A 25,713-nucleotide genomic window follows, 5' to 3' on the forward strand; every position below is an offset into this window, starting at 1 on the left:
GAGTTTCATAGTTGTCTGTCAGAAATCATGAGCTGGATGCGACAAAATTATCTTAAAATCAACACGGAGAAAACGGAGATAATCGAGTTTGGCCAGGGAACTTCCGTGTGGAGCGGTTCCTGGTGGCCAGAAGAGGCCGGTCAATACCCCTGTCCTGTGCAGAAGGTCAGAACCTTGGGAGTGGTTTTTGATAACCAGCTTAATTTCTCTGCACATGTCAGCAATCTAGCCTCATCCTGCTCCTATCTAATAAGGATACTGCGGAAGATCTTTCCTTTTATTATATATGAGCTCCGCAGGAATGTAGTGGTGGCCTTGGTGCTGTCTAGAATGGACTATTGCAACGCCCTACTATTAGGAATAAACAAGACGTTGATGAGGAGACTGCAGGTCCTGCAGAATGCGGCAGCCAGACTTTTGCTGGACGTCCCTAGAGATCACTCTGTGGCGGAGGGAATTAGGGCACTTCACTGGCTCCCAATCCAACAACGCATAGAGTTTAAGGCTTTATGCCTTGTTCACAAGGCAGTGTTTGGCGGGGGAGCCAAGGGGGTTCAAAAGCTCTTTATCCCCTACTCTCCGGGCCGGGTCCTTAGGTCTTCCTCCCAATGCCTCCTTAAGCTAAATCGTGTTAGGAAAGCCAGATGGGGTGGCAGAGCCTTTTCCTTCCATGCTGTCACTCTTTGGAATAAGCTTCCTGGTCCGCTAAGACTCATAGATAGTCATCAAGTATTCAGAAAACTTTTAAAAACACGGCTGTTTAAGGTGACCCGGGGTTAATCTGGGGCGGTTTTCTCTCTACCTACCAGCGCCAAGACGCCTCGGCATTCGTTCGCGCTTTACAAGTGGCTATCCTATCCTATCCTATCCTTGAATCCCTTGTGTATCAATTCATCCTTGGACAGCAGTGAATCTACCCTAGTGGTCTCAGTGCACTCTTTGTAGCTGTAGGTCTTATGTCCAAGTGTTACTTGCTAGAAGCCCCCATCTCCAAGATATATGGGCAGTTTGGGATGCCGCACAACAGTGTTCCTTATTCCCCATGGGGACTTAACTGCACCTCTTCTCCCTTATTGGGGATATATAAATATAACTTGGGATTTCTGCACAAGGTGGGCACATCGACCCTCAGGACATGTTCTACAAAGCATAAAAAGCCCCCACATTAGAAGCTGCTCATTCTTGGGATGCTTGAGGACCTGATAGACTAAATTCATTAGGGTTGTCTGTTTAGTCTCCATCCAACAGGAGTGCTCTCGTGGGGACTCTTGACCCAAACCCCAAAAAATTGGATCTTGAGGTGGAGGCTGATTGGTACTTTCCTGCTTCCTTGACCACTAGTGTGGCCTCTCTTTTTGAGCAGTACTTAGCTTTAGGTGCTTGCATGTGCCATTCTGGCCAGCTCCAGTAATTGCGTGGCTTGGGGTTTTCCTAGCAGCAGTACCCAACAATCCTCACACTCGCCGTGTGCACTCTATAAGCACCAAAGCCTTCAGCCTCTTACAAGGTGATTCTGTGATTCAGATTCCCTGTGGAGACTGGATCCAGAGGTCTACCTGTCCTCCCATGAGGGAAGAACTTCAAAGTGCTTTGCCAGTAAGTGTTGCTACTCAGATTATGGCTTTTCACTCCATCTGCCAGGTAAAGGATGATCCACCAGGATTAGTTATCGTTCCAGCAAGAACTTTGAACTGCCAGTAGGCCAGCATAATTATCAACTTGCTTAGCCATACTGGTCAAAGCATCTATTCCACAATAGCTGGTTTAGAGATGTATGCCAAACGTCATAAATGCATTTACAAACTCATATCGAGTAAATCTAACTCTTAATATGAGTTCCTGACTCAGAAATAGGAAAACCATGTCAATGATCTTCCTACCTCACGCCAAACAGTTACATTTTAAGTGCACTTTATCCAAAGTGTAAAAACCTCTGGCATGGCGCGTATACAGTGGGACAGGAACGAATTATATAGATGGAATACGCAGAAATTGGACATCATGGCCCATAGATTATATTTTGTGGAGCAGACTCATATCTTGGCATGGCTAGTATATACATGAATGAGGTACATCATAGCCTGACTGGCACGAGGCATGATTGGCACATCATGACATATCTGGCATGTGGAGGAATGGACATGTCATGACATTGCTGGAATAGCGAGATTCCTACACCATGGCATGGCTGGCATATGAGGAAATTATTACTCCATTACTTAGAGTGCATAGAAGCAAAATACACAGAATGGCACGACTGGCATGTGGGGAATCATGTGCATCATGTTGTGGATAGCATATGGGGAGAATAGTCACATATCATGAAATGACATGTCTGGGCACATGATCGCAATGACTTCCATTTAATGAGGAACCTAAGCTCATGACTCAGAGTAGTGCTAAAAAATGAAAATAAAATGACATCAAGGGACAAAATAGAAGATGAAAAGCTGACATTGGAAACAAATGTGTGTATTTACTGATAGTGAAAATTTGGTGTGTGGAGACAGAAGACTATCTTTCAATACAGTGGCAAGCTGTTATTCAGCATCAAAAGTTTTATTTTAATTAAAATGGAAAGCAGGCATTTGCTAACTATAATAATATTTTTACAACGCAAATATTATTTGGACACAATGCACCGACAAAATATTGCAAGCTGATTTGTAAGCGATAATTCAGACTGACCTGGGATGCTTCTAGATGATGTCAAGTTGTATCATTATTTTGTATATCACAGAAACCACTGGTTTGCTAGTGTGACGTCACATTTCTTATTATCTTATTAGGGGCATTTTATGATCTGTAGATAGCTATGACACCTACTTGTTATTGCACTGTCTGTAAGGTCAGTGTAACTGAGCTCTCTCTAATCCAAGGGATATCTCTTCTAAAGTGCTCAACAAAAATGAATGTGTTCGTCTGTAACGCAACTAGTGCTAAGTAAAGCGCTCTGATACCTTGGGTCAAGTTCGCGCTACATAAAACACCGGGAAGAAAAATCATGAAATACTTGTATTTTTTTCTTTGCAAGTAGATTATTGGTCATATAATATGAAAGTTGATCTACTGAGAAGGCAGACAATGGAAAAATGAAGGGAGTGAAGTGCTAATATTATGGAAGGTGTGGCAAATTATATAAGTGGATCATTTAAAATGTTGCCAATTTCCTTTTGAAATTGCACTAGAAATGCACATTTTGGACTGATTTTTTTGGATTATTACACATGAGCCCACTTCAGAACTGCCTATAAAACCTATGAGTGCTATCCTTTTTTTGGAAGACGTAGGTTGTAAAACGCATTGCTCGATCTCATTATTTCACAGAATGTTTTCCTAGGCAATAACTACTCCAAGACCTGTTTTGAACAGGCTGGCCTAGCTTACCATAGTTTCTAGCTTGTTACATTATGGCCACATTATTACCCACACCTCTTGGCCTATTGCCCATATTGGTCACCCTCCGTTTGTGAGAGGAGGAAGCCCTAGCAGTTTATTTTCATTTGGTAAAAAAACATAAAAACAAGCCAGAAATGTCCACGAGTTCTACTAGTGGCTAATTATGTCAAAATTGTTTACTCCTGAACTGAATGCCTACGTCTCTGGTTCCCTCAATTGTTACAATAAAAAGTAGAAATTCTCATTAAGCCTGTGAAGGTTTAAATTTGATTTTGTGAGCTTTGTGAAGTTCATATGTAAATCTAGGTTTGTGCTAAGTGTATCTGTCTGTTGTACTTTGATGGCAAGTAAAGCTGGTGACGAGACAGTTCATTTGAACATGTATTCCGCGAATGATCAATTTGGAGCTAAACTAGGCAGACTTGATGCAGTAAGAACACTACAGCAATTGTTTGTTTGTGAGTGCCCTTTGCACTTTGTATTATTGCCATGCGTTGTTCCAGTGTCAATCTAAAACATTTCTGGCTGCAAAAAGAAAGACTCCATGGTTGTGTTGATTTATTTTTGAATTGTTAATTAATAAAAATGTGTTTCTAACTATCATGCTTTAATTTTTCAACAATTAATTGTAGGGGTGCCCATGTTCAAGCTACCAAGACAGTGTCAGTAACAAAGAAGCACGACTTGAGCAAGTGGAAATATGCAGAACTACGTGATGCAATTAATACTTCATGTGGTGAGTTATGATTTGACATTAGAAGTAACATGATTATCCAGACGTCTTTTAGCTTTGAAAGCCAGTTACTACTGGCAGTCTTCAAAGTGTTTACTTAAGATGATCTGACGTTTTAAGCCATGTCGTTTTGCATTCCTTCTGTTATTATGTAACATATTTCAGGTGTTAGTTAATGTTCAATTAGCAAAATCTTTTCATACGGTTCTCTCATCTGTTTTCAAAATCTAAACAGTACAGGTGTGAACTTTGTGTGCCTTGGACTAAGATAACTTAGTCCAATATATTAAGAAGCCTCTGTCCTGTATTTGACACCGACCTGAATGGTAAAGCTGAAAAATTAAAGTTTTTGGCTTCCCGTTGCTGTAGACTTGATAGTGCTCCTTAAAAAGATCATTATTACATATTTGCACCATCTGCTTCTTCATCGATGAGCTTCCAGAAACGAAGAGAAAGTGCTAAAAATTTGAAGAGATAAGCTCGATTTTATTTGACCATTGATAGTGATGGTTACTCTACGATAGTTATCACTTTCAAGGCTGTCTTGTGCTCATCAGGTTAAATAAATATCTCAGATTGTGATCTGTCCAGTAAATAGAAACGCTAACATTAAGAGAAGTTCTCCTTTGCTCATACTTTTTGAAGATCTATCCAAGTTCTTCCAAGAAAAAATCACTGCAGGTTTTCAAACGTTTCAAAGCGTAGGTACCTGTATGCCACACACCTTTTTTGTTCGCAGTCCTATGTCCCTTGATACTTCAAGCCCCAGTACAGTCTTTTAAGGATAGAACCTAGCAGCTTTGATCCAAACACCTTGTGAAGAATGTCAGGGTGATATTTCTTAGTCCTTAAAATCCGACTGCAATGATGTTATAACTGTTGTATTTCACTTACTCCTGCTTTATTCACCAGATCTTGAGTTGCTTGCAGCATGCCGAGAGGAATTCCACAGGCGTCTGAAGGTCTATCATGCGTGGAAATCCAGGAACAAGAAACGCAACACAGAGACCGAGCAGCGCGCACCTAAATCTGTTACTGATTATGGTAAGAGCCAGAGGTTGCATTGATAAAGAAAGGATACCTGTCTTTTGGAACTGACCACCATTGTCTTCCTCAGCAGTGACGAAAAGTCAAGCTTGTCGTGTATTCTGCATATGAATGTAGTACAACGTCATTTCCATAATGCCTCAAGCAAACCTCTTACGATATTAAAAAGATGTACCACTTGTTACGGCACTGCTTAAAGCAACGTATATTCTAAAATCGTTGGAGGAACCAGATGGTCTAAGGCTGCTTTCATTTCGTAAAGCGATGGAAGTGAAAGAGAGCAATGTAGGTATTTCATCAGGGAGGTACATAGTGAAGAATAACTATACAGCTTCCATATATCTCGTTCCTTTGTTCCATATGTTTTGTTCCTTTGTTGCCAGACTAGTGTGTAACCTATTGGGCACATTTTCAGCAGTGATGTAGAAATGTTACTCTATCTAGGAGGCCACAGCACTAACTAGGGTAGCCAGCAGCAATTTAAGGTTGCAGTGGGTTTTCTTGTCACTGACATGACTTTGAAATGAAGTGCCTTGCTTAAGCCTGGCATCTTTTTTACCCTTCAATCACGAAAAAGAACCTTGCTTCTTCTTCATTCAGCCTTTTCTCTTTTGCAGCAAGCAAAAATATTCAGAATCACTGATGGAGGAAACAAAGTATGGTCGAGGATGGCACTGCATTTTACGTTTTCATTGTCAAATTGTGAGGGGGCTCGCGGTAGCATAGTGGTTTCCCATCAGTTAGCTAGGGTGTGGGGGATTCAGAAGCAAGTACGAATGTTCAGGAGAGGACCAACATGTTAGACTGGATGTAGCAAAGATATCTCCACTTAGTGGCTCAGCTTTGTATCATAAAGAACTTGATTGGAAGCAACAGAAACACCCAGGTTTTTCAGAGACCTATTTGCAACGTCTGGTGTTGTCTAAGATGCTATATGAGCCTGAATTGAGATAACCAAATCCAGATTTGTTAGAGTCTCAGAAATTGTAGTAGATTACTTTAGGTAATGAGAAATTACAGTAGTATTGTTTTTTTGGCTCTTTCCCATTCGCAACCTTTGGTCCCATGCCACTTTAGGGGTAGGACAGGAAGTTAGTTAATTGTGTGTTAAAATAGAGCTTTGACTGCCTGTTACTCTGCACAAAATGGATCACACTCTCGATATGTGCAATTCTGCACTTTCTCTTTTTTCTGCCTTATGGTGTGGATCAAACCTGCTTCATTCAGTGACTTCCTATGTTTGTACCCTGGCCCTGTTGTTCTCTGTGACTATTTATCTAGTTTCTCACCATCCCATCGCTCTCTTTATTTTGAAATCGTAGTTTACTTATTCAGTGACACTATGTCTTTAAGATGCCCGTGCTGCACCACCCACTATTTATGACATCTGGCCTGCATACTCTCCGCATCTCTTGTTTGGTGAACAGGCATCTGATGAATGCTTGCACTTTGTGCTGCCATTGGTGCAAAGTTCTCTTGTATTGCCTGGCTTACATGCAGAATGGGGGTCCAACTCTCCCACCATAGATGTTGGATTTAATAGCCAGGAAAAGGAATTAGGAGGTGAGTACGTGCTTTCAGGCGTGGTTCCAAGGACCATTCCAACAGCAAGGTAGAGCGGCACATTACCTAGTAACCATTCTGTTTCCAGGTCGCCTTCTGTGGCTGTATGCAAGTGGCTCTAGTTATCCCTGGAAAGGTGAATACTCCATGGTTCCCCAGTACTAGATGACAAGGCAGCATTTTTAGCTGGATCCAGTAGTTTAGGTCCACGGAAGAGGTGTTAAGTGCCCAGATGATGAGTTGACTTCATAGATCAAATCCTATCTTGCTACAGAAACTCTGTTGAACCAGTAGGAAAAGTCCAATTCCAATGGGCATAAAGACACCAAACCACTTTTGGCATCAACAAATAGATGCCAACTTTCCCTGTAGGTGCCCTCTAATATAATCCTTGTCTGTAAAGGCACACTCATTATCAAACTCATTTTGCGGTTGATCATCTTCCCCTTTTGGTGCAAGGGTCCTTTTTGAAGAGGAAATCTATTGAGTTAGTGATTAGCACTTCTAATCAAGACGATCAGAAGAATCTGCCTCCCTCAGTAGACAGAACCAGCCTTCCTTGAAATACTAAAGGCTTACAAGCAGCAATGGCTATCAGAGGCACCGACTGAAGCCCTATCTGCCTGTCAGGGCATCCAATAGCAGTATACTTGTTGGAAAGTCACTCTGACCCTGGTTGGTTACAAAGCTAAGGAGTGCATGCTGCACCACTATCCTCCCTGTTTATCCAAATCTCAGAGGGACTGACTTTGCACCAGATTTCTTGGTGCAGTTCCATGGCAAGGGCTCCTAGCGTTTCAGGGGCGGCGACCCGCATGGTGGACAAGTTGGACTCAGGTTGATGATAAGCAGAAGGATTTGGAGCATCTGAGCTCCCTTCCTGTCAAAGCGCAGGCTTTGCTTAGATTTTGTCGTTCATCTTTAGTAGTCTCCTTCTCAAGGTCAGGGAGACCGTCACATCACTTTTACTCAGCTTCTGGAGAACATGGTGTTGATACGTCATCTCTTAATGATGGGAAAGAGCCTGCAAACTGGGAGTAACAAATGATATCTGCGTACAGTAACATGGTACATTCTTGATTAACATTCAGTCTCCCTTTGCCTAGAGCAACATTTTACTTTTGTCCGAGGTTGTGCAAAACTGTACTTCTGATACCATGTGCACCTCCTTCACGGTTTTTGGTTGGCCATTTCGGTCATAATGTTTTGCCCTCTTATTTACCTCAGCCACGTGCACTGGCAGTCCTCTAAAGTACAACTGAGTCTCTGTTTCTCCTCTAAAACTCCCACTGTGTCAGCTTCTCCTCTGTGTACAGAGGCTCCCAGCAGCATGACACACTCCATAAATACATATCCAGACTTAATAATTTGTTAAAGTATTGGCCACCTACAGTTTACGACTTTATAAGCGTCAGATGTCTGGTGATCCTTTTTTACTACATTTTTTTAAGAAGGTGCATCTAGAATGTTTCAGAGGCTTATTTCGATCTCGTCCTCATGCTATGACTGGGCGTTTGGTGTATCACTTCACCGGTGAGGGAGTGCTTTCTTTGCAGTACATTGCTATTAGAAGGAGCATCTCATTTTTGGCTAGAACTATTCGGTTTCTTTTCCTTTTACAACCAGCACGCAGGCCATAATAAACAAATGCCTATTTGAAGTACAATCTAAAAAAGCATTTTAAGTGCACTACAAGATTTATCAAGCCCCACTCTTAAAAAAAATAATTTATTGTGTACAAAATCAAAGACAAAAAATCCAACACGATTTAATTTAAAAATGAGATCTGACTAGCAATACAGTGGGCATAGATTTATTAATCAAACTTAAGTAGATATTTTGTTTATTTTCCTGTCCTAACCTTTAATTTGGAAAGGGGCTCTCTGAGATGAGGTAATTGTCAGAATTATTATGGCCTCAACAGCGGAAACCTTTTAGTATGGTTTTCAATTTGTTTGAAGATTTCTAAATATTTCACTATTGTGACATTGTTGCATTATTGTTGGTAGTAAGGTATTGTTCTACAGTCCTGTTCATGCTAGTATACATTTCAGTGCCGCTAAAGAACATACTTCTCTCAGGGATGCTGCTTTCTATTAGTTCATTGGTTTGCGGTCTGGTTTTAGTTGTGTAAGGCTTAGTTTTGCCGGTGCTGTTGCTTTTGCTCACAAAAGCTTCAATTATTTTCAGTTATCGCCATTGTGATATTACTAGTCTTTCAGGAGACTGCTTGTCTTTGGGGAGGCGTGAAACCTTTGCTGCCTTGAAAGATATCTTATTTTTCAGCCCCTTCTTTCCTTGTCTGAAGCTGAAAACGAATCGTGTATAATGGATTTTTGGCAAAGGCCTCTGGAGTGGCTTCACAGTTTGATGTTCTGCTCTGTAATTATCGCTTTTGCAGAGTGAGCCTTCAAATCTATGTTTGCTGACATAAAGGGCACCGTTTGTATTCTTTGTCTCATTCAGATATTCTGTGTCCATTTTTAATAGAAACCAGTGTAGTGGTCTGAATGCCATTAGGGGAACCGACACATATATTCTTGGGCTAGTTTGTTTGCTGGCCTATACCAATAGCGAATTTAATCCATTATTATTTAGCGATTGGAATTCCTTTCGGGATAAAAAAAATATTTCCTCAAATAAAAAGCATGCTTTATCTCTTATTCCCCACAGTATTAATCTGAGTTTTGTGGTGCTCAAATGGACCCTAGTAATATTTTTTTTAAAGCGCTGGAAATTGCGTTGTGGGGCACTCCCCCAGCCAGTCCAAGGGGCTACGAAATACCGGTGGCTCGACGTGGCTTCCGTTACTTGGGTATTTTTGTCACCCCGGAGGCTGACCTCTTCTTTGAACGTAATCTCCTCAGACGCCTCCACCGCTTCAAATCAGATGTCTTGCATTGGTGCTCTCTCCCTCTCACTCTCCTAGGGCGTGCGTCCCTTTTCAAAATGCTTGCGTTTCCGCGTTTTCTGTATGTATTACAGAATACCCACAACCCTGTCCCTAAGTCATATTTCTCTCAAATCGATGGAGCGCTTCTGGGATTACTATGGGAACACCACACGCCGCGAATCGCTATGAACAAACTCACCATGGGCTGGTATGATGGGGGTATAGGGCTTCCAGACTTGCGTCTCTATTATCAAGCATCCCAATTGATAGCTATTAATAGGTGGGTGTTCGGCCCCCATGGTGACCCAAACTTCCGAACGGATCAGTGGCTCATGGGGAGGGGCAGCTACAACAGAGAGCTGTACTCCAACCATCGCAGGCTTCACCTCACCGGCCCCACTGCTCGCACGGTCGAAACTTGGCATGCAGTCACCAAACGACTGGGCGGGAAAAAAGCATCTAACAAAGGCAACACTGTTATGAGAACCCGACATATTGGGACAACTCAGTAGATGTCTGAGGTTCGACAAGTGGGACACTATTGGGATATCGATGGTGGGGGACATCCGGAGGAAAGGGAAACTAGCTATGTTCACGGAGCTTCAGACAAAGTACCAGCTGGACCAAACTGAGACCTTCAGATATCTACAGATCAGCCATGCCGTATCGGCTGCTTTGGCGAGAGACGCCCCCCTTCCAGACTTCTCCCCTTTGGAGGATCAGTTATTACTGGATCCCATGGATCATAAGGCCATTTCACTTACATACAAGAAATTGGTTAACAATTGTGCAGATCCAATGCAAAGGTTGAGGGTTAGCTGGGAGAAAGCCTTGGGTGATATAGAAGATGAGGACTGGCTGGACGCTCTGGCTTCCTCTCGCGAAGTGGCTATCCCAAGGCGTATGGGACTCCTGCAGCTTAAGATTCTTCATAGGGTCTACTTTGACGCCAAACTCCTGTTTAGGATAGGTAGACGTCCCGACCCGCTCTGTCTCCGACACTGCAATCAAGTAGGCACCTTCTTCCACATAATATGGGACTGCCCACGCATTCAGGACTACTGGGTGAGGATTGCCCGTCAACTGGCGAGAGTCTGCGGCAAACCCCTCCTGCCATCTCCTCACCTATGCCAGCTTAATATTTGGGGGGCGACAGATCTTTCTCAGGCTGAGCAGACTTGGGCCTGGATGGGATTCGCCATCGCGAAACGAAACATCGCACAAAAATGGGGGGTGGAGGCGGTCCCGCTCCAGGGTGCCTGGGCACGAGATATGGATACAGCAATGACTGCTGAAAAATCGGTCTTTAAGGGCCGTGGTTGCCCCAAGAAATGGGATCATAAATGGGGGAAAGTGGAATAAACACAGGGGGGACATCTGTATCTCCCCAACGGTGGAGCTACGTAGGGAACGGACCGAACAGATGGCCCGACTGATGGCGGAGGTGGAGGCTTCTCCTCCGCATAATTAGTACTGAAGTGGCCCTCCGGCCGCTATGTTTTTCTGTATCATGCTTTATATCTCGTTGTATTGTGCCATGTTTAAAGCTTATTAGGGCTTGACATTTCTCATGTGATGCGTAAAAGCTGTTGGTGTATTTTCAATGTGGATGTCAATTGGAGCTGTTGGATGGGGTGGGGAGCTATTCAATGCTATCTCTATATGTCATGTGCTGATACCATGTTTGTTGGAAAACAATAACAAGTTAAAAAAAAAAGCACTGGAAAAGCCAATAAGAGTGGCTTGATGAGCTAACTCATGCAAACATGACAAATGTTGTTTTCAATGCCTTAGTGCATTACCACCAGACCTACTGTGTTTGCCATTGCTTGTTTTACAATGTGTGGATTGTTTGATCATTTATGTATGAAGGCTATACCTCCCTAATATTTTACATAGGTATTACCACACTATTCGGATACCCAAGCAGCTTATTGACTTCCTATGATCATTTCCCTGTTCGGAGTATAGAACTGGAACCCTACAGTTAATAGGTTGTTCTTCCTGAGGCATGCTTCAGGTAATGCCTGAATGGGAATTTCCTGTTCTGTGGGAAATATGACAATCAAATTAGTTGTTTATACAGATGGAATGTCAGGACTGGAGTACATTTTATTGTTATGAGCATGCATATAGTATATATCACCTTAATTATCTCCTATTGGCTAAATGAGGTGCTATTAGTATCCAGTTTAAAATATACTAGTTCAAATGTGCCATCTACTCAGTAAAATCTGTTCACGTTTACTATACTCACGCCTACAGATAATAGTTGTTAAAATCACATATGCAGTATTTCATTACTACACAAATCTATAACGCACTCTGAAATAAGTCTAAAGGAAAAGTGCTGTTGCGAAATCTCTTTTTTTCAAGCATAATTTCTAGTCAAAGATCCACAGCAAATGTATTTGGTAATATATGACCAGTGACAGAAGAAAATATTTTCTGTGTATAAGCAAGTTTACATAACAAAAGGGTCATAATATGTTGGGCACAGAAGTTTGGCCGAGAGACGGAGCAGCTCCTGCATTGATGGCCAAGATGTCCCAACCTACTTTCTACTGATAACTAAGTAAAAACATTCAATAAGGAGAAGTGTTACCTTTATTGCCACTTATGAGAAGTTTGTTAATGCGAACAGTAATTCAGCAACTAGAGTTACCATTAATGGCCAGTACGGTAACTCCAGTGGTTGGGAAAACCATGCCATTACAAGTTCGACCCTAGGTGTATAAGAATAGTTGGGCGAATAAGATGTACTGCATCAAGTTTACCTGGTTATTGCTGATTCTTGATCACATTTTTTGTGTGGAGATTTTGGCTTCTTTGAGCTACGTTAGTCTCTGGAGGATACTCTCCAGGCCCTTGGGTATACTGAGGTACTCATAGTCCCAATTACCCCTTGCCTTCAATTAATGGGCCCACTGGAGATTGTGAGCAATTCATAATAGGACCCATTGAGTGTCTCCATTCCTGTATGTTAATATATTTCAAAGCTTCCCAACTGAACCTTTGGGAACTATTAAAACATTCCATGCCCATTGCACTGCTTGCATATGGCTATTGGTAAGATATATTTTGTTAGATTTATTTGGGACAAAAAATGAAAGCTGCTTGAGTAGCTTTTATACTTATGCCTCCTCTTCCTGGGGTATAGATCATCAACTAGGACTCTACAGCCATCCCTGTCCTGGGCTTTTCTTTCAATCTGACTCCAGATGTAACCCATCTCCTTGCAGTCAGCCTCGAGGCCTCAGCACCAGGTGTTTCTTAGCCTTCCTCTTTTCCTTTTCCCTTGAAGGTTCCAGGTCAGGGGGTTCCTTGTGGTCTATGTAGACTTGCAGAGGGTGTCACCCATCCGGCCCCAGTGTTTTTTCATGATTTCTTCATGAGAAGTCCGCCGCCACAGGTCATTGTTGCTTATGGTGCTTGGCTAGTGGATCTGGAGGATTTTCCTGAGACAGGTGTTGATGAAGGTCTGGACTTTGTTGATGGTGGTCACTGTTGTCCTCCAAGTTTCTGCTCCATACAGAAGGACTGATTTTACGTTGGCGTTAAAAAGCCTGACCTTGGTTTGCAGCGTTAGGTCCTTGGAGCTCCAGATCTTCTTTAGCTGAATGAAGACAGCTCCTGCTTTGCCGATTCTTGCCCTGACATTGGTGTTTGTGCCACCCTGCTTGTCTATGACACTGCCCAGATAGGTGAAGGCCTCAACCTCTTGTAGTGCATCGCCTGCCTGAGTGACTGCAGTTGTGCTGGCTGTGTTATTCTTCGGGATCTTGGTTTTTCCCTTGTGGATGTTGAGGCCAAGTTGTGCTGATGTGGCAGACACATTGTTAGTCTTCTCTTGCATCTTCAGGTGGGTATGGGAGAGTAGGGTTTGCAAAATTCACGTTGTTGAGCTGTGGCCAACTTGTCCACTGGTTCCCATTTCTTATCCTTGCTGTGGATCTTTTCATGGTCCAGTCTGTGACCAGCAGGAAGAGAAAAGGCGAAAGCAAGCAACTCTGGTGGACTCCAGTCTCACTTGGAGGTCTTCTGTGAGTTGTCCTCCATGTTCTATCTTGCAGTCCATTCACTTGTAAGAGTTCCTGATGATTCTAACAAGTTTATCTGGCACACTGTGGTGGCGAAGGAGTTTATAAAAGGTGTCTCTGTCCATGCTGTTGATTTCCTTCTCATAGTCTAAGAAGTTGACAAAGAGGGGGGGATTCGATTCCATTCCATCAACTGCGCAACTGTAGTAAACAGTGTTGCAGTCTGATCTGCAGAAGTTAGCTTGCTGGTCTCGCAATGAGCATTGACCTGTCCTTTCATTATGTTCAGGATGACTCTGTTGAACACTTTGCCTCAGGTTGATAGAAGAGTTATCCCTCAGTAGTTTGTGCAGTTACTCAGGTCACGTTTTTTGGGGATCTTGATTAGATATCCCTCCTTCCAGTCTGATGGCACCTTTTCCTCTTTCCAGATCCTTCCAAACATTGGGAAGAGCATAACATAACATGTATTTGTAAAGCGTACGTTCACCCAGAAGGGTAACTTGGCGCAGAATAACAGATGTTTATTGTTACCCAACTCAGTGGTACACATTTAATCAGCCTCCGAAGGATGAAAGGCTGAGTGGAACCACCAGGATTTTAACCGGTCACCATGAGATCAAACACAGGCACCTACATCCTATGCATTAGTCCAGTAAGCCACCAGACACGGCATGTCTAGTGATGTTGCAATGTCTGCCTTCAGTGCCTTTGCAGGAATGTTGTCAGGTCTCAGATGTTTGATGACTTGACATATTTCTTCCTTGGTTAACCTGCTTCAGTTAATTGGCAAGTCCTTGTCAGCTGACTGTACTTCTGGTAGAGACTGCGGCATTGTGCTGGTTCATCAGTTCTTCAAAGTGCTCCACCCATCTTCGTTGTTGACCTTTACCATGATTGCCTTTCCAGCTTCATCTTTAACAGATCTTTCTGGATCTGCTGGTTTCAATGTTATGGTGCAGAGTTCTTACAAGTTTCCATGACTTGCTGCTTCCTGGGCTTCTGTGGCAAGACAATCAAAGAATCTTTGCTTGTCTGCTTTTAAGCTTCTCTTGCTTCCATGTCGGTTTTGGTGTATTTGCCTTGAGTTTTCACTTTTTCTGCTTTTTCTTGGAATCCAGTACCACCTGGCAGTTTGATGTCACTGATTCTTTGATCTTCTCCCACTGACTTTCTACTGGCTCTCTGTCATCCTCTAGTTCTTACAGGACTTTAAACTTGTTACTGAGGGTGACTGAGTATTCACTCAGTTTCTGTGCATCTATGAGGAGGGTGGTGTTATATCGCTGGCATTTGTTTGCCGATTCCATTCATGATTTCTTCAGTTATAGCTGGTAACAAAGTGATGGTCTGACACCACGCCTGCTCCTCTCATCACTCTGGAACTTTTGGGCAATGTAGACATGGTCGATCTGATTCACTGTTGAACGGTCTAGTTACATGCACATTGCCTTGTGTATTCTTTTGTGTGGAAATACAATACCATCTATCACCAGACTGTTGAGGGCACAGAGATCTTCAAGCCTTTCACCATTCTTGTTCATGTTGCCAATCACATCCAATCTTGGTATTGAGGTTCTCGATCAGTATGGTGATGTCTCTCTCAAGGCATTTCTCCAGGATGGACTGGAGTCTGTTGTATTTCCTCTTCTTAGCAGTCATTTGTAGGTGCATAGAACTGGATAAAGTTCATGTTGATTCTCTTTTTCTTTGTGCATAAAGTCGCTGTGATGATTTTGGAACCGTGGGCTTCCCATCCAATTACAGCTCTGTTTGCTGCTGGCGTTAGCATCTGTGCTACTTCCTGAGTTTGTGGGTCATTCTCTTCCATAGGTCCAGAATAAAGCAGCTTTCCTTCTGGAGCCAGTCGTTTCTGTCAAGACTGTGTCAATCGGTTCTCACAGATGCCAAGCAGGGCAAGGTTGCATTTTTTCATCTCTGCTGCCACTTGGGCTGTCTTGCATATGGTCTTCACATTCCATGTCCCAATGGGTATTGTCTTGGTGGAAAACAGGTGGATCAGCTTTGTGGCTTCCAGATATCTCTGACTTTCACCACAAGGCATCAAAGCTCTCTGTCAAGAAGGTGCCTCTCTCCCCAAGGCCAGGATGTATTTTGACCTTATGGTCAGCATGCCTGTAGCTAGGATTTTTTTTACTTACGGGAGTAGCTAGTCCCATGCATAACCTACCTCCTGTCCCATCTGGCCATTGGACTGACCATGGTGGAGTTATACTTGAGGTGTATAAAAGTATAAGGGGAAGACTGGGACTCCAGAGCCAGTGAAATAGGTATGCATGAAACGTTAAAATTAGAACTGCATCACCTGGGACTACATAGCCAGTGAAGAAGGTATGAATGAAATGTTAAAATTATAACTAACTATTGATTGTGAAGTTGAAATTGTACACCAGGGAAAAAGGAATGCTATTCTGAATTCTGTATTGAGCTAACCTGCACAAGCACATCAGGTAAGCATTTTAAAAGCATTGATATCTATCTTTAATTAAATTATCTGTTTCCAGATTTTGCGCCATTTATGAACAACACACGTAAGTCTGGTGCTGGTGAATGGGACCAAATTTAGGAGAGAGGAAGAACTAATGTGCTTTGTACTGCTTGTACTAATTGACCAATATTTTGCTACAGTTGCACTATGTATGAAACTGGGGACACAAACCTTACTCTGACATAGGTTTTATAAACGTTTAGTGTCTGTTATATTTCTTTAGCTGCTAAAAATTCAAATTCAAAACAGTTCTGTGTGCATTAATGTAAGTGAATTCCAGAAGCATGTCCTAACTTTGCTGATTTGCTTCTTTAATTTGTTTTGGTATGATTAAAAAACAATGGAGATCTACCTCCTGATTTTCCTTATCAGAATTCATGGTTAACATGAACTTAATAATTAAAAAATGCTCATCCCATGATACTTTCGCCGTAAGGATTTGGTGCTTAGCTTTAGTTTACTGTAGCAAAATGTTGGTTTATCAAAGCTTTTAAATACTAACAACTGTACTCTCGGTTTGGGGTCTTTAAAGTCTACCATTTGCAAAGTTATCAGGTTTGGTGCTTTTCCATTCAATAAACAAATTAGTGGATGTGTTTCAGTCTGGGTTCGTGTTAATAATGTCGCCATAATAATATGCTCTTTGAAGATCTCTCAGCACTGGCAGCTGCTTCAGAATTTTTTTTTTCCCAAGAAGAGTGCCATAGATTTTTGATGGTTCCCTGGTGCTGTCACAGTGGCAGAGACCCTGTTACAGGAAGCACACCTCCAAAATAAACACCTTAATCGGGTGGGGGACTCGGAAAACCTACTATGATGCACGGGACAAAGTTTCAAGTATAAGATAATGACCAGATTGGAAAAGACCTTCCTCTTGGAGTTATACTGCTCTCAGGGCCAGATGCATCAAAAGGTTTTGCTCATTCTGTGTCTATGGGAACATGTGTTCATGCATATGGCCCTCAGTGACTTGCAGCCACGGCTCATCCATTTGGGCGATGGGGCCACGCCCCTCAACTTTTTCAGAGAAGAAGGGTGTCTGTGAGGCTGAACAAAGGCCAGCCTAACAGACACTCTTCTTGTTCAGGTCAGGCTGTTTGGAGCTTGACATGTACTAATTGTGCAGGCTTCTGGATGCCTGAGCTGAGCTTTGCCAGACTGAGGATTTCCCAGCCTCTTGTGAGCTCCTCGGCCCGGTAAAAGTGCCTTGAGGCCCTCCCCCTCACGATGAGGGGTAAGGTCCCTGCTTGCCTCAGACCTGGGCACTTCAGTTTTAAGAACTGAAGTACCCATGGCTGAGGGTCAATCAATAACACCTCATCACAGAGTGGGGTGGGGTTAGCAGTCTCACTGACCCCATTTCACTCTGTTATGAGTGAGAGAAGTCAGCAATTCCAACTCTCCAGGGACCTCCGAGGTTTTCTGCTCCGGGAGTTGCAGGACATGTATGTTTTATGTTCTTGAATGTTTGGTGAATGCATCCATGTATAAATGTATGAATTTGTTGTGAGTGTTGTGAATGGGTGTGTGTGCGTGTCTGTGAATGAAAGGGTGTGAGTGAATGTGTGCATATGTGTGCGTGTGTTTCCCCCCTCAATGCAAAAATTATGAGGCACCACTGGTATACTGAAATATTGTGCATTGAATGATACTCTAAAATGACCACATCAGCCTTGACCTTTAGTCCCTGAATAATGTTGATGATGCTTACATTCCAAGGTGAAAATGCAGCGCCTAAATGTTCCTCCTCCTTGCCTTGCGTTTCATCCCCTAATCGAATATGAAGAAATAAATACATCTGAGCCAGCCCCAGATTAATTGCCTTGGTCCAACAGGTACTATCATTCTGTTTTTTTTTTTTTTTAAAAACCTTTATTTTCAAAAGTCTGGACACAGCTATTCAGCCGACAACCCGGAGGTTCGGCAGCTTCGGTAAAGAGGAACAGAGACGCGTCCACAGTACAGTGAAGGAGGAGTGCAAAGATTCCATTTTTTAAATACACACAAAACACACAACAACCCCCAGCAAGGCAAGAACACTGAATGCCCATGGTGATAGCCCCCCAGGGGAGGCAGGACCCCAATCATCTACCATTTACAGTATCGTGAAAAGAGGAAGAAGGGGGACAGCAGGGGCCAAAGAAGTCCATTAACCATACTGAGCTGGAAAGAAGGTTAGGAGGAAAGCTGTTCCTCGGGGGATCCAGATCAGGGGCAAGACAAATTCCCCCCCTGTACTGGTTCCACCGCCCCCAGATGGCATGCCACTTCCGAGGGCGGCCTCTAGCGCAATATACCGTCTTCTCCCTTAGCATACTCCAGTCCATATTTTCTTTCCACGCGGTCAATGTGGGGGGGCCCACGGATCCCCACAATCGCGCTATATCTCTCTTAGCGACCATGTTGCCCAGAGTCACCCATTGGGTCTGCGCCGCATTGTGATCAGTGGGCCCCCAGACATTCAGGAGACAACACCGCGCTTCCGGCTGCATAGCAATGCCCGTCACCTCCCCCATCACTGCATGGACTCTCCGCCAGAATTCCGTGATGACACCACATTCCCAAATGATATGCAGGAAAGTACCCACCATACCACATCCCCTCCTGCATAGGCCGTCCTCCGAGAATCCCATATGAACCAACCTTGGCCCCGTCACGTACACTCGATGCAGTATTTTAAGCTGCACCAGCCTCAGTCGCGACGGGATCGCAACCTCCTTAGGAGAGGAAACAGCAGACTGCCAATCCTCGTCATCCAACTCGAGGCCATCCCTAGACCACTGGTCCCTCAACCCCAGAAGCATATCCGCCCGGACGTTTATCAGTTTCTTATAGATGAGCGAGATCGTGCTCTCGGGCATATGACCATCAAGGACCCGGTCCTCCAAAGGAGAGGACTCAGGCACCTTCTCACCCTCTATGAGGACTGATCGGAGGGCGTGACGCACCTGAATATAGCGGAAAAACTCAGATGGCCCCAGTTCATACTCCTTCTGCAACTCTTCAAAGGACTTCACCCTCCCCTTAATCAGGACATCTCCGACCCTGGAGATGCCGATCAAGTCCCATTTGTCAAAGCCTTTTCTGTGCCAAAGCCTACCCAATCTCTCAGATTCAAACAGCGGGGTAGCGAGGGTGAGCCTATCCTTCCAGCCCAGCGAGTCAGTTGCCATCTTCCACACACGCACCGCCACACCAGTGGGCCCCGTGAGGGACGAGTCCAGGGACCGCGAATACAACACCCTGTAATAGTTACCACCATGCAGCAACCACCTGTCCATGGCATACCCAGGGCTGAGGGCCGGGCCATAAAACCCATGATTAATCGCACTCAGCTGGGTGGCCCAATAGTACCGTCGGATGTCTGGAAGCGCAATACCCCCGTCGTACCATGGGAGCGTCAACTTTGCAATAGCTATTCGCGGCCGCCCGTCCCACAGCAAAGCTCGTTGGAGGCCTTCGACCTCCCGAAAGTAGTTGGCCGGTACCCAATCCAAAGTATTCTGCAGCGCGTATAGGAACCGGGGAAGAGACATCATTTTGAACAGGGCCGCACGCCCAAGGAGGGAGAGCGGCAGCCTCCGCCAGCCCTCCACATCCCGCCTCAGGCGCGCTAGGGGGGGGAGCAGGTTCCTCTCATATCGCACGGCAGAATCCATGGAGATAAAGATCCCCAGATACACGAAGCCCTGCTGAGCAACCTGGATCGAACAAGTTCGAGGGATCGGTGGAACCTCGCCACTAAGAACATATAAATACGATTTACTCCAGTTGATAACGAGACCCGAGTTCCTACCGAAAGATGTGAGTACGTCACAGACCACTATAAGTGATTTCTTGGGTGAGGCAAGATACAACAGGATGTCATCAGCGTAGAGCGATATACGGTCCTCGTGCTCAGGCGACCATCTAAGTCCCCGTATATCCGGGTGCCAGCGTATCCACGCAGCCAGCGGCTCAAGGGCGAGGGCGAACAGCAATGGCGACAGGGGACAACCTTGCCGAGTACCCCTCCCAAGCTGAAACGGAGTCGACGCCCGGCCATTTACCACCACACTCGCAAGAGGGCCCTCATACAGCAACTTCACCCAGCTCACAAAACCGTGGCCAAAGCCGAACTTGGTCAACACGGCCCACAAATATGCCCATTCCACCGTGTCAAAGGCCATCGTGGCATCGAGAGACGCCACAATAGCTGGTTCACGCAGCGTGCCCGCCCTGGCAATTACACCATGTAGGCGCCGAAGATTTAACGCTGTGTTACGGTGCGGGATGAATCCGGATTGATCCGGATGGACCAAGTCACCGAGTACCCTGATCAAACGGGCCGCCAGGATTTTAGCCAGAATTTTCGGCTCTGCGTTAAGGAGTGAGATAGGCCTATATGAGGCGCACTTATCTCGGGGTTTGCCCTCTTTGTGTATAACCACAATCGTCGCCAGTCGCTGATCCAACGGGAGGGCCCCACTCCCCCGCGCCTCCACGAACATGGCGCGCAGGTGAGGGGCAACCCTATCCGGAAATAGCTTGTACAGGTCGACCGGCAAGCCGTTCGGACCCGAGGCCTTGCCCGAGTTCAACGCGCGGATAGCCCCCGCCACCTCATCGTCCGTTATGTCACCATCTAGATCGTCCCTATCTATATCAGAGAGACAGGGCAATGCAATATCACGCAGGAGGTCATGCGAGTCCTCGGGCGGCCTGTCCGACACTGAGGCATAAACCATACGGAAATAGTCCGAGAAACACTGCACAATCCTCTCAGGTTCCACAATCACCTCTCCCCCCTCTCCCGTCAACTCCGGCACTACTCTATTAACCCGTTCTTTTTTGTCCAGCCAAGCCAGGAGTTTCCCGGCCTTGTCACCAACATCATACAGACGGCCCTGCTGTTCCCTACCGAGGGTCTTAGCGGCATTCGTCACCAGGTCCTTATACTCGGATTGCTTCAAGCACAGCTCATGCAGTGAGGCCTCTGTAACCTCCTCCTCCAGCGCTCCCTCCAAAGCCGCGATCTCCTCCTCAACCTGCAAAACCTCGCCATCTCTCCGCCGCTTGGCAGCCACTACAAGGGAGAGGGCTTCCCCTCGCAGCACGGTCTTAAATGCTTCCCACAGCGACGCTGCCGAGTCCACGGATCCCTGATTGTCCTTGAAAACATTATCTACTGTCTTTACCAGTGCGCTGCGCATCTTGGGGTCTCGGAAATACCAAGGGTTGATAGGGGCCACCCTTCCCCCTCCCTCTCGACCCAGATGCAGCCTGACCCACACCGGCGAATGGTCAGATATACCACGCGCCATGTGCCTGGCCTCAGACACCAATGAGGCATGCGCAGCCAGAGTGAGTAGGTAGTCAATCCTAGAAAGGCTACCATGCGCCCGGAGTGGAAAGTGTATTGGCTCTGTGTGGGGTGCCAGAGCCTCCAGCAGTCTATCAGGCCAAGCGTATCTAGAAAGTCTGGAAGCCACTTCTGAGCCCCCCCCGTGTCTCTGGGCGGGTATCTATCCAGCAGGCCGGAGCCAACAGCGTTGAAATCACCTCCCACTACAAGCATACCCCCCGGGAGATCCAGCAGGGCCCTACCCAGATCTGTGAAAGTGGAGGCCTGCAGGGCCGGCGGGACATAAACCGAAACTAAAACCAAAGTTCTTCCTTCCCACCGCCCCGCCACCGCCACAAACCTCCCCCTATCATCAACAATGGTGGAGTCCACCTCAAATGGTAGCGAGGCTCTGACTAGGATGCCCACCCCCCTGGACCCAGAGGAGAATCCCGAATGAGCTATGAATTTATAACCCTTCCTATTCAGGGCATAGCACGTATTACCTATAAGATGCGTCTCCTGCAGCAGGGCGACATCCGGCAATGACCGTTTCAAGAATTGCAAAACAATCCCACGCTTAATGCGATCCCCCAAACCATTCACATTCCAGCTTATAACACTTAAACCCCTACCCCCCATCCCCAAACGTAAGGAGGCCCACCCCACACCCGAAGAGCCCCCATGGAACAGTCCTGGAAATAATCACTATGCCTTGCTGAAACAAACCCCCCAACAACAACCCCAAAATCCCGGAACCCCCCCCCCACCCTGCACCCCTGCTGCAGCTTACAAAGCCCCCCCAACTTGCAGTGTGCCTGTCGCCCTACCAAACCCAAAATCTACAAAAAGTACCCTAAGGGAGGAAAGAGCTCCCCTCGTCCTCCCACAACCTCCGTGTTTACTGCAAGTCATTATCTAAAGTCAGTCCGAGTCAGTCCGGTTCCGAATACATCAACCTTGTTCATCCCGGCCACTGTCCCCGTCTACGGCAGTGTCCTCTTCCGTGCGTCGTCGAGGCAGAGCGTCCAGCCATTCATCCGCCATGGCAGGTGACTCAAAGAAGAATGTTCGGTCTTCAAACACCACACGTAGTCTGGCAGGGAAGAGCATGGCGTATTTCAGATCCCTCTCCCGAAGCCTCCTCTTCACCCCCAGGAAGCCCTGCCGCTGCCTCTGTACCTGCTGGGTGAAGTCAGGATAGAAATTCACCGACGCGTTCTGGAAGGGGACCGGGCCCGTTACCCTCGAGGCCTGCAGGATAGCGTCCCGGTCTCGAAAGTGAAAGAGCCGGGCGACGATCGGCCTCGGTGTGGCTCCCACCTTGGGCCGCCCACCAGGCACTCTATGGGCCCGCTCAACTGCGAAGAACTTCCCTAGACCCTTAGGCTGCAGATGATTGAGCACCAAGTCCTCCACGAGCAGGTCCACTGAAATCTCGTCCGAGGACTCCGGGACCCCGATAATGCGCACGTTGTTGCGCCTGGCCCGGCTCTCGAAGTCCTCCAGCCGACGGGCTGCGAGATCATGCTCGGTCCGCAACTTACGGACCTCGGTCTGCAGGTCCGAGACATCATCGGCGAGGCCCGTGGTCTTGATGTCCAGGGATTTGACCCGTTCATTTGTTTTGCCCAAATCCGCGCGGATCAGATTAACATCCACCAAGATGGTATCCACTTTGTGCGCCAGGGCATCAAACTGTCTCCCAATCGAAGTCTGCAGCCCGTCAAGTGCACCCATGACATCCTGCAGTGAGAGCTCCGGGGCCAAGGGTGAAGCAGTCTTCTGTGTATCCGGGGACTGGCTCGGTGCACCCGGTGACCCCTTCTGCTGGGCATAGCGGTCCATGTTATTGGCTTGAGTGTAGGCTCCCTGCCTGGTGGCCTTGGGCTTCGGCCGATCCACCTCTGCTTTGCCCGACATGGTGGGCTCGAGCAGGTCGGGTCAAACAGGACTGCCCTCTCTCAGCGAGAGAGAGCAGGAGTGCTCCGTCTTACGATGGGTCGCCAATGTGGCATGCAGAGCGTCCAAATGATAATAAAGCAGACGCGAGCACTCCCTGGGCTGGGCAGACAAAGGGCGAGAAAGTGAAAGTGAAAGGATAGGGACCTCCGTCCGGCAGTTCACACCTCGCCTGGCCGCTGTTGTTCAATTAGAGGTCGGGCATCCTGCCAACTCGAGCCCCTGGCATCCCTCGGAGATGGGCCTCAATCTTCCGCCATGCATAACTCCGGTTCCCGGTGGGCGATTCGACCTCGGGTGGCATCGATCGCCTCCCTGACAAGTCATCTACACGATGCCATGCATACAAACAGGATTATATACAGGATAGACGACGGAGGGCACGAGGGTCTCGGGAGCTCAAAGCTCACGCGGCCATCTTGGTCAAGCGCTAGGCTCCTCCCCGGTACTATCATTCTTGATCTATTCTACACAGTGCTAAGACTAGTGAGTAACATATTGGGACATATTAAAAATATAGGGTGCCCTGTCCCTGGTACTGCCTCGGTGCACCTTCAAATTGGTGTGCTGCAAGTAAATAGGCATGTTGCACCCTGTTACTGTGCTGCCCCAAGGGCATCTGTGTACTTGTAGTGGTCCTAGGTGCAGTGCATTAGTGAAAGGCAGGTGCTCAATTCTTCATTGTGGAGGCAGCACCCGCCTGTAATTCTAAAGGGGTGGCGGCAGAGATCCTCTTGCAACCACCTGCAGAGGGATGTCTAGGAGGGATCCATGGGCCCCCCATTGCCCATGCAGAGGGCTGCCCTCGAGGTTCAATCAGTGCGTGTCCTGATGACCTCTTAATTCTGCACCCGCATCCATAATACCAGACAGGTGTAAAGGAAAAGTTTTTCCAGGATTTGCATGGGACCACACTCCCATGCAAATGAGGGAACTCCTTTTTAAAATAACACTTGTGCTATCTATATTACACCAGTCTTGGGGGTGCAAAAAGGGCATACATGCCCATTGCTCGTCAACCACTGTACGTTATTTGGCACATTGTGTCTTTAGAACCTCACTCGTCTCTCCGCTTCCCAGTTTCCCATTTGCAGTGCTTTATGATAAATGATCCTGTGTCGCTGCTGTTAGCTATCCCAAATCTTCTCCTGTGTACCAAGATCCAACTTATAAGCTTGGTTGAGATCTCAGTCCTCTTCATTGAGCTGCTGCAACTATCTTGGTCTAATCCGGATGCCATTAGCAACTAGAGTGACTTTCCTGTTTTTTGTCCTGGGTGAATTTTTCTTGACAACCTCAAATCACTGTGTTTCGACCTTGAGGTTGCTGCTTCCATGTTCAGCAGTTAGACCACCCAGGCATCAGCATGTTATCACCTCCCAGTATTAGCTAGCTTGGCCAATTCAGTCTTTATTCGGGGACATAATTATTTGTGGATTAGGGCAGATCTCGTTTTCCAATTCTCACAGCACAAGTGCCCATATTTCAGCACCTGGACAAGAGCCAATTGTATGAGGAGCACGAAAAGTCTCTGTGGGAGACTAACTGCTTTTTTAGAATAGATGTTGGGGCCCGATCTATTCTGAAGTCCACCTGTCCTCTTCTTTCACTCATCCTTTTATCCTATCAGGCCTCCGCAAAACATTGGTAAGGTATTGCCCTCAGGATGTATTCCCGTCCCTTCCTCCTTTCACAAGATCAGTGTCTTGTCGAACTAATTTTAAAAATGTAAGCAGAAGTTTGCAAAGTGCTACACCGACACCAACTACTTCCCTTCCTCGTTATGGGCAGCTCTGCCTTTTCCTCTGCGCTGAGTGACATTTTGGGTATCGAAAAGGAAGTGCATGCCCACAAAATAGGCCCCAGGTGTTTCACAATGCTGTTTTGGAACCTGAATCCCACCGACTCATGGTTTTATTAGGGCATTTGTATTCTTTACAGGAGCTAAACTGTAAAAATTATAGAATTGTCTGATTTCTGCTGTTTCAAAATGTTCTTCTTGACTGCAGACTTGATTGTATTGTGTCATTAAACCGGCATTTCGAGCTAATCGCATTGTGCATTCGACAGTTTTCTGTAGCTGATGCAAGAATGACCTTCCTTGAAAATAGCCATATGCCCTGCTTTGCTGCCATTTGCAACACCGTTGCCTCGGTATATTGCAGAAGTCACTGCCAACAGGTGACACAAATAGAAGATACAGGCTGAAAGCCACCAATAACTGTGCCAACGGTTGAGTAGGAG

General features: G+C 46.0%; 1 protein-coding gene across 9 annotated transcripts in view; it reads left to right on the plus strand.

Moving 5' to 3' along the window:
• MYO6 (myosin VI) overlaps positions 1-25,713 on the plus strand; it is an 856,486-nt gene that overhangs the window by 809,028 nt on the left and 21,745 nt on the right. For 5 of the 9 annotated variants that reach the window (XM_085610973.1, XM_085610976.1, XM_085610978.1 and 2 more), the window contains 3 exons: positions 4,032-4,135; positions 5,045-5,176; positions 16,201-16,227. In XM_085610973.1, the coding sequence (XP_085467099.1) occupies positions 4,032-4,135; positions 5,045-5,176; positions 16,201-16,227 (263 nt within the window). The remainder of the gene's footprint in view (positions 1-4,031; positions 4,136-5,044; positions 5,177-16,200; positions 16,228-25,713) is intronic. The other 4 variants (XM_085610975.1, XM_085610977.1, XM_085610979.1 and 1 more) reach the window with 1 other exon arrangement.

The sequence above is a fragment of the Triturus cristatus genome, chromosome 6 (assembly GCF_964204655.1).
Source record: "Triturus cristatus chromosome 6, aTriCri1.1, whole genome shotgun sequence".
NCBI classification, from domain to species: domain Eukaryota; kingdom Metazoa; phylum Chordata; class Amphibia; order Caudata; family Salamandridae; genus Triturus; species Triturus cristatus.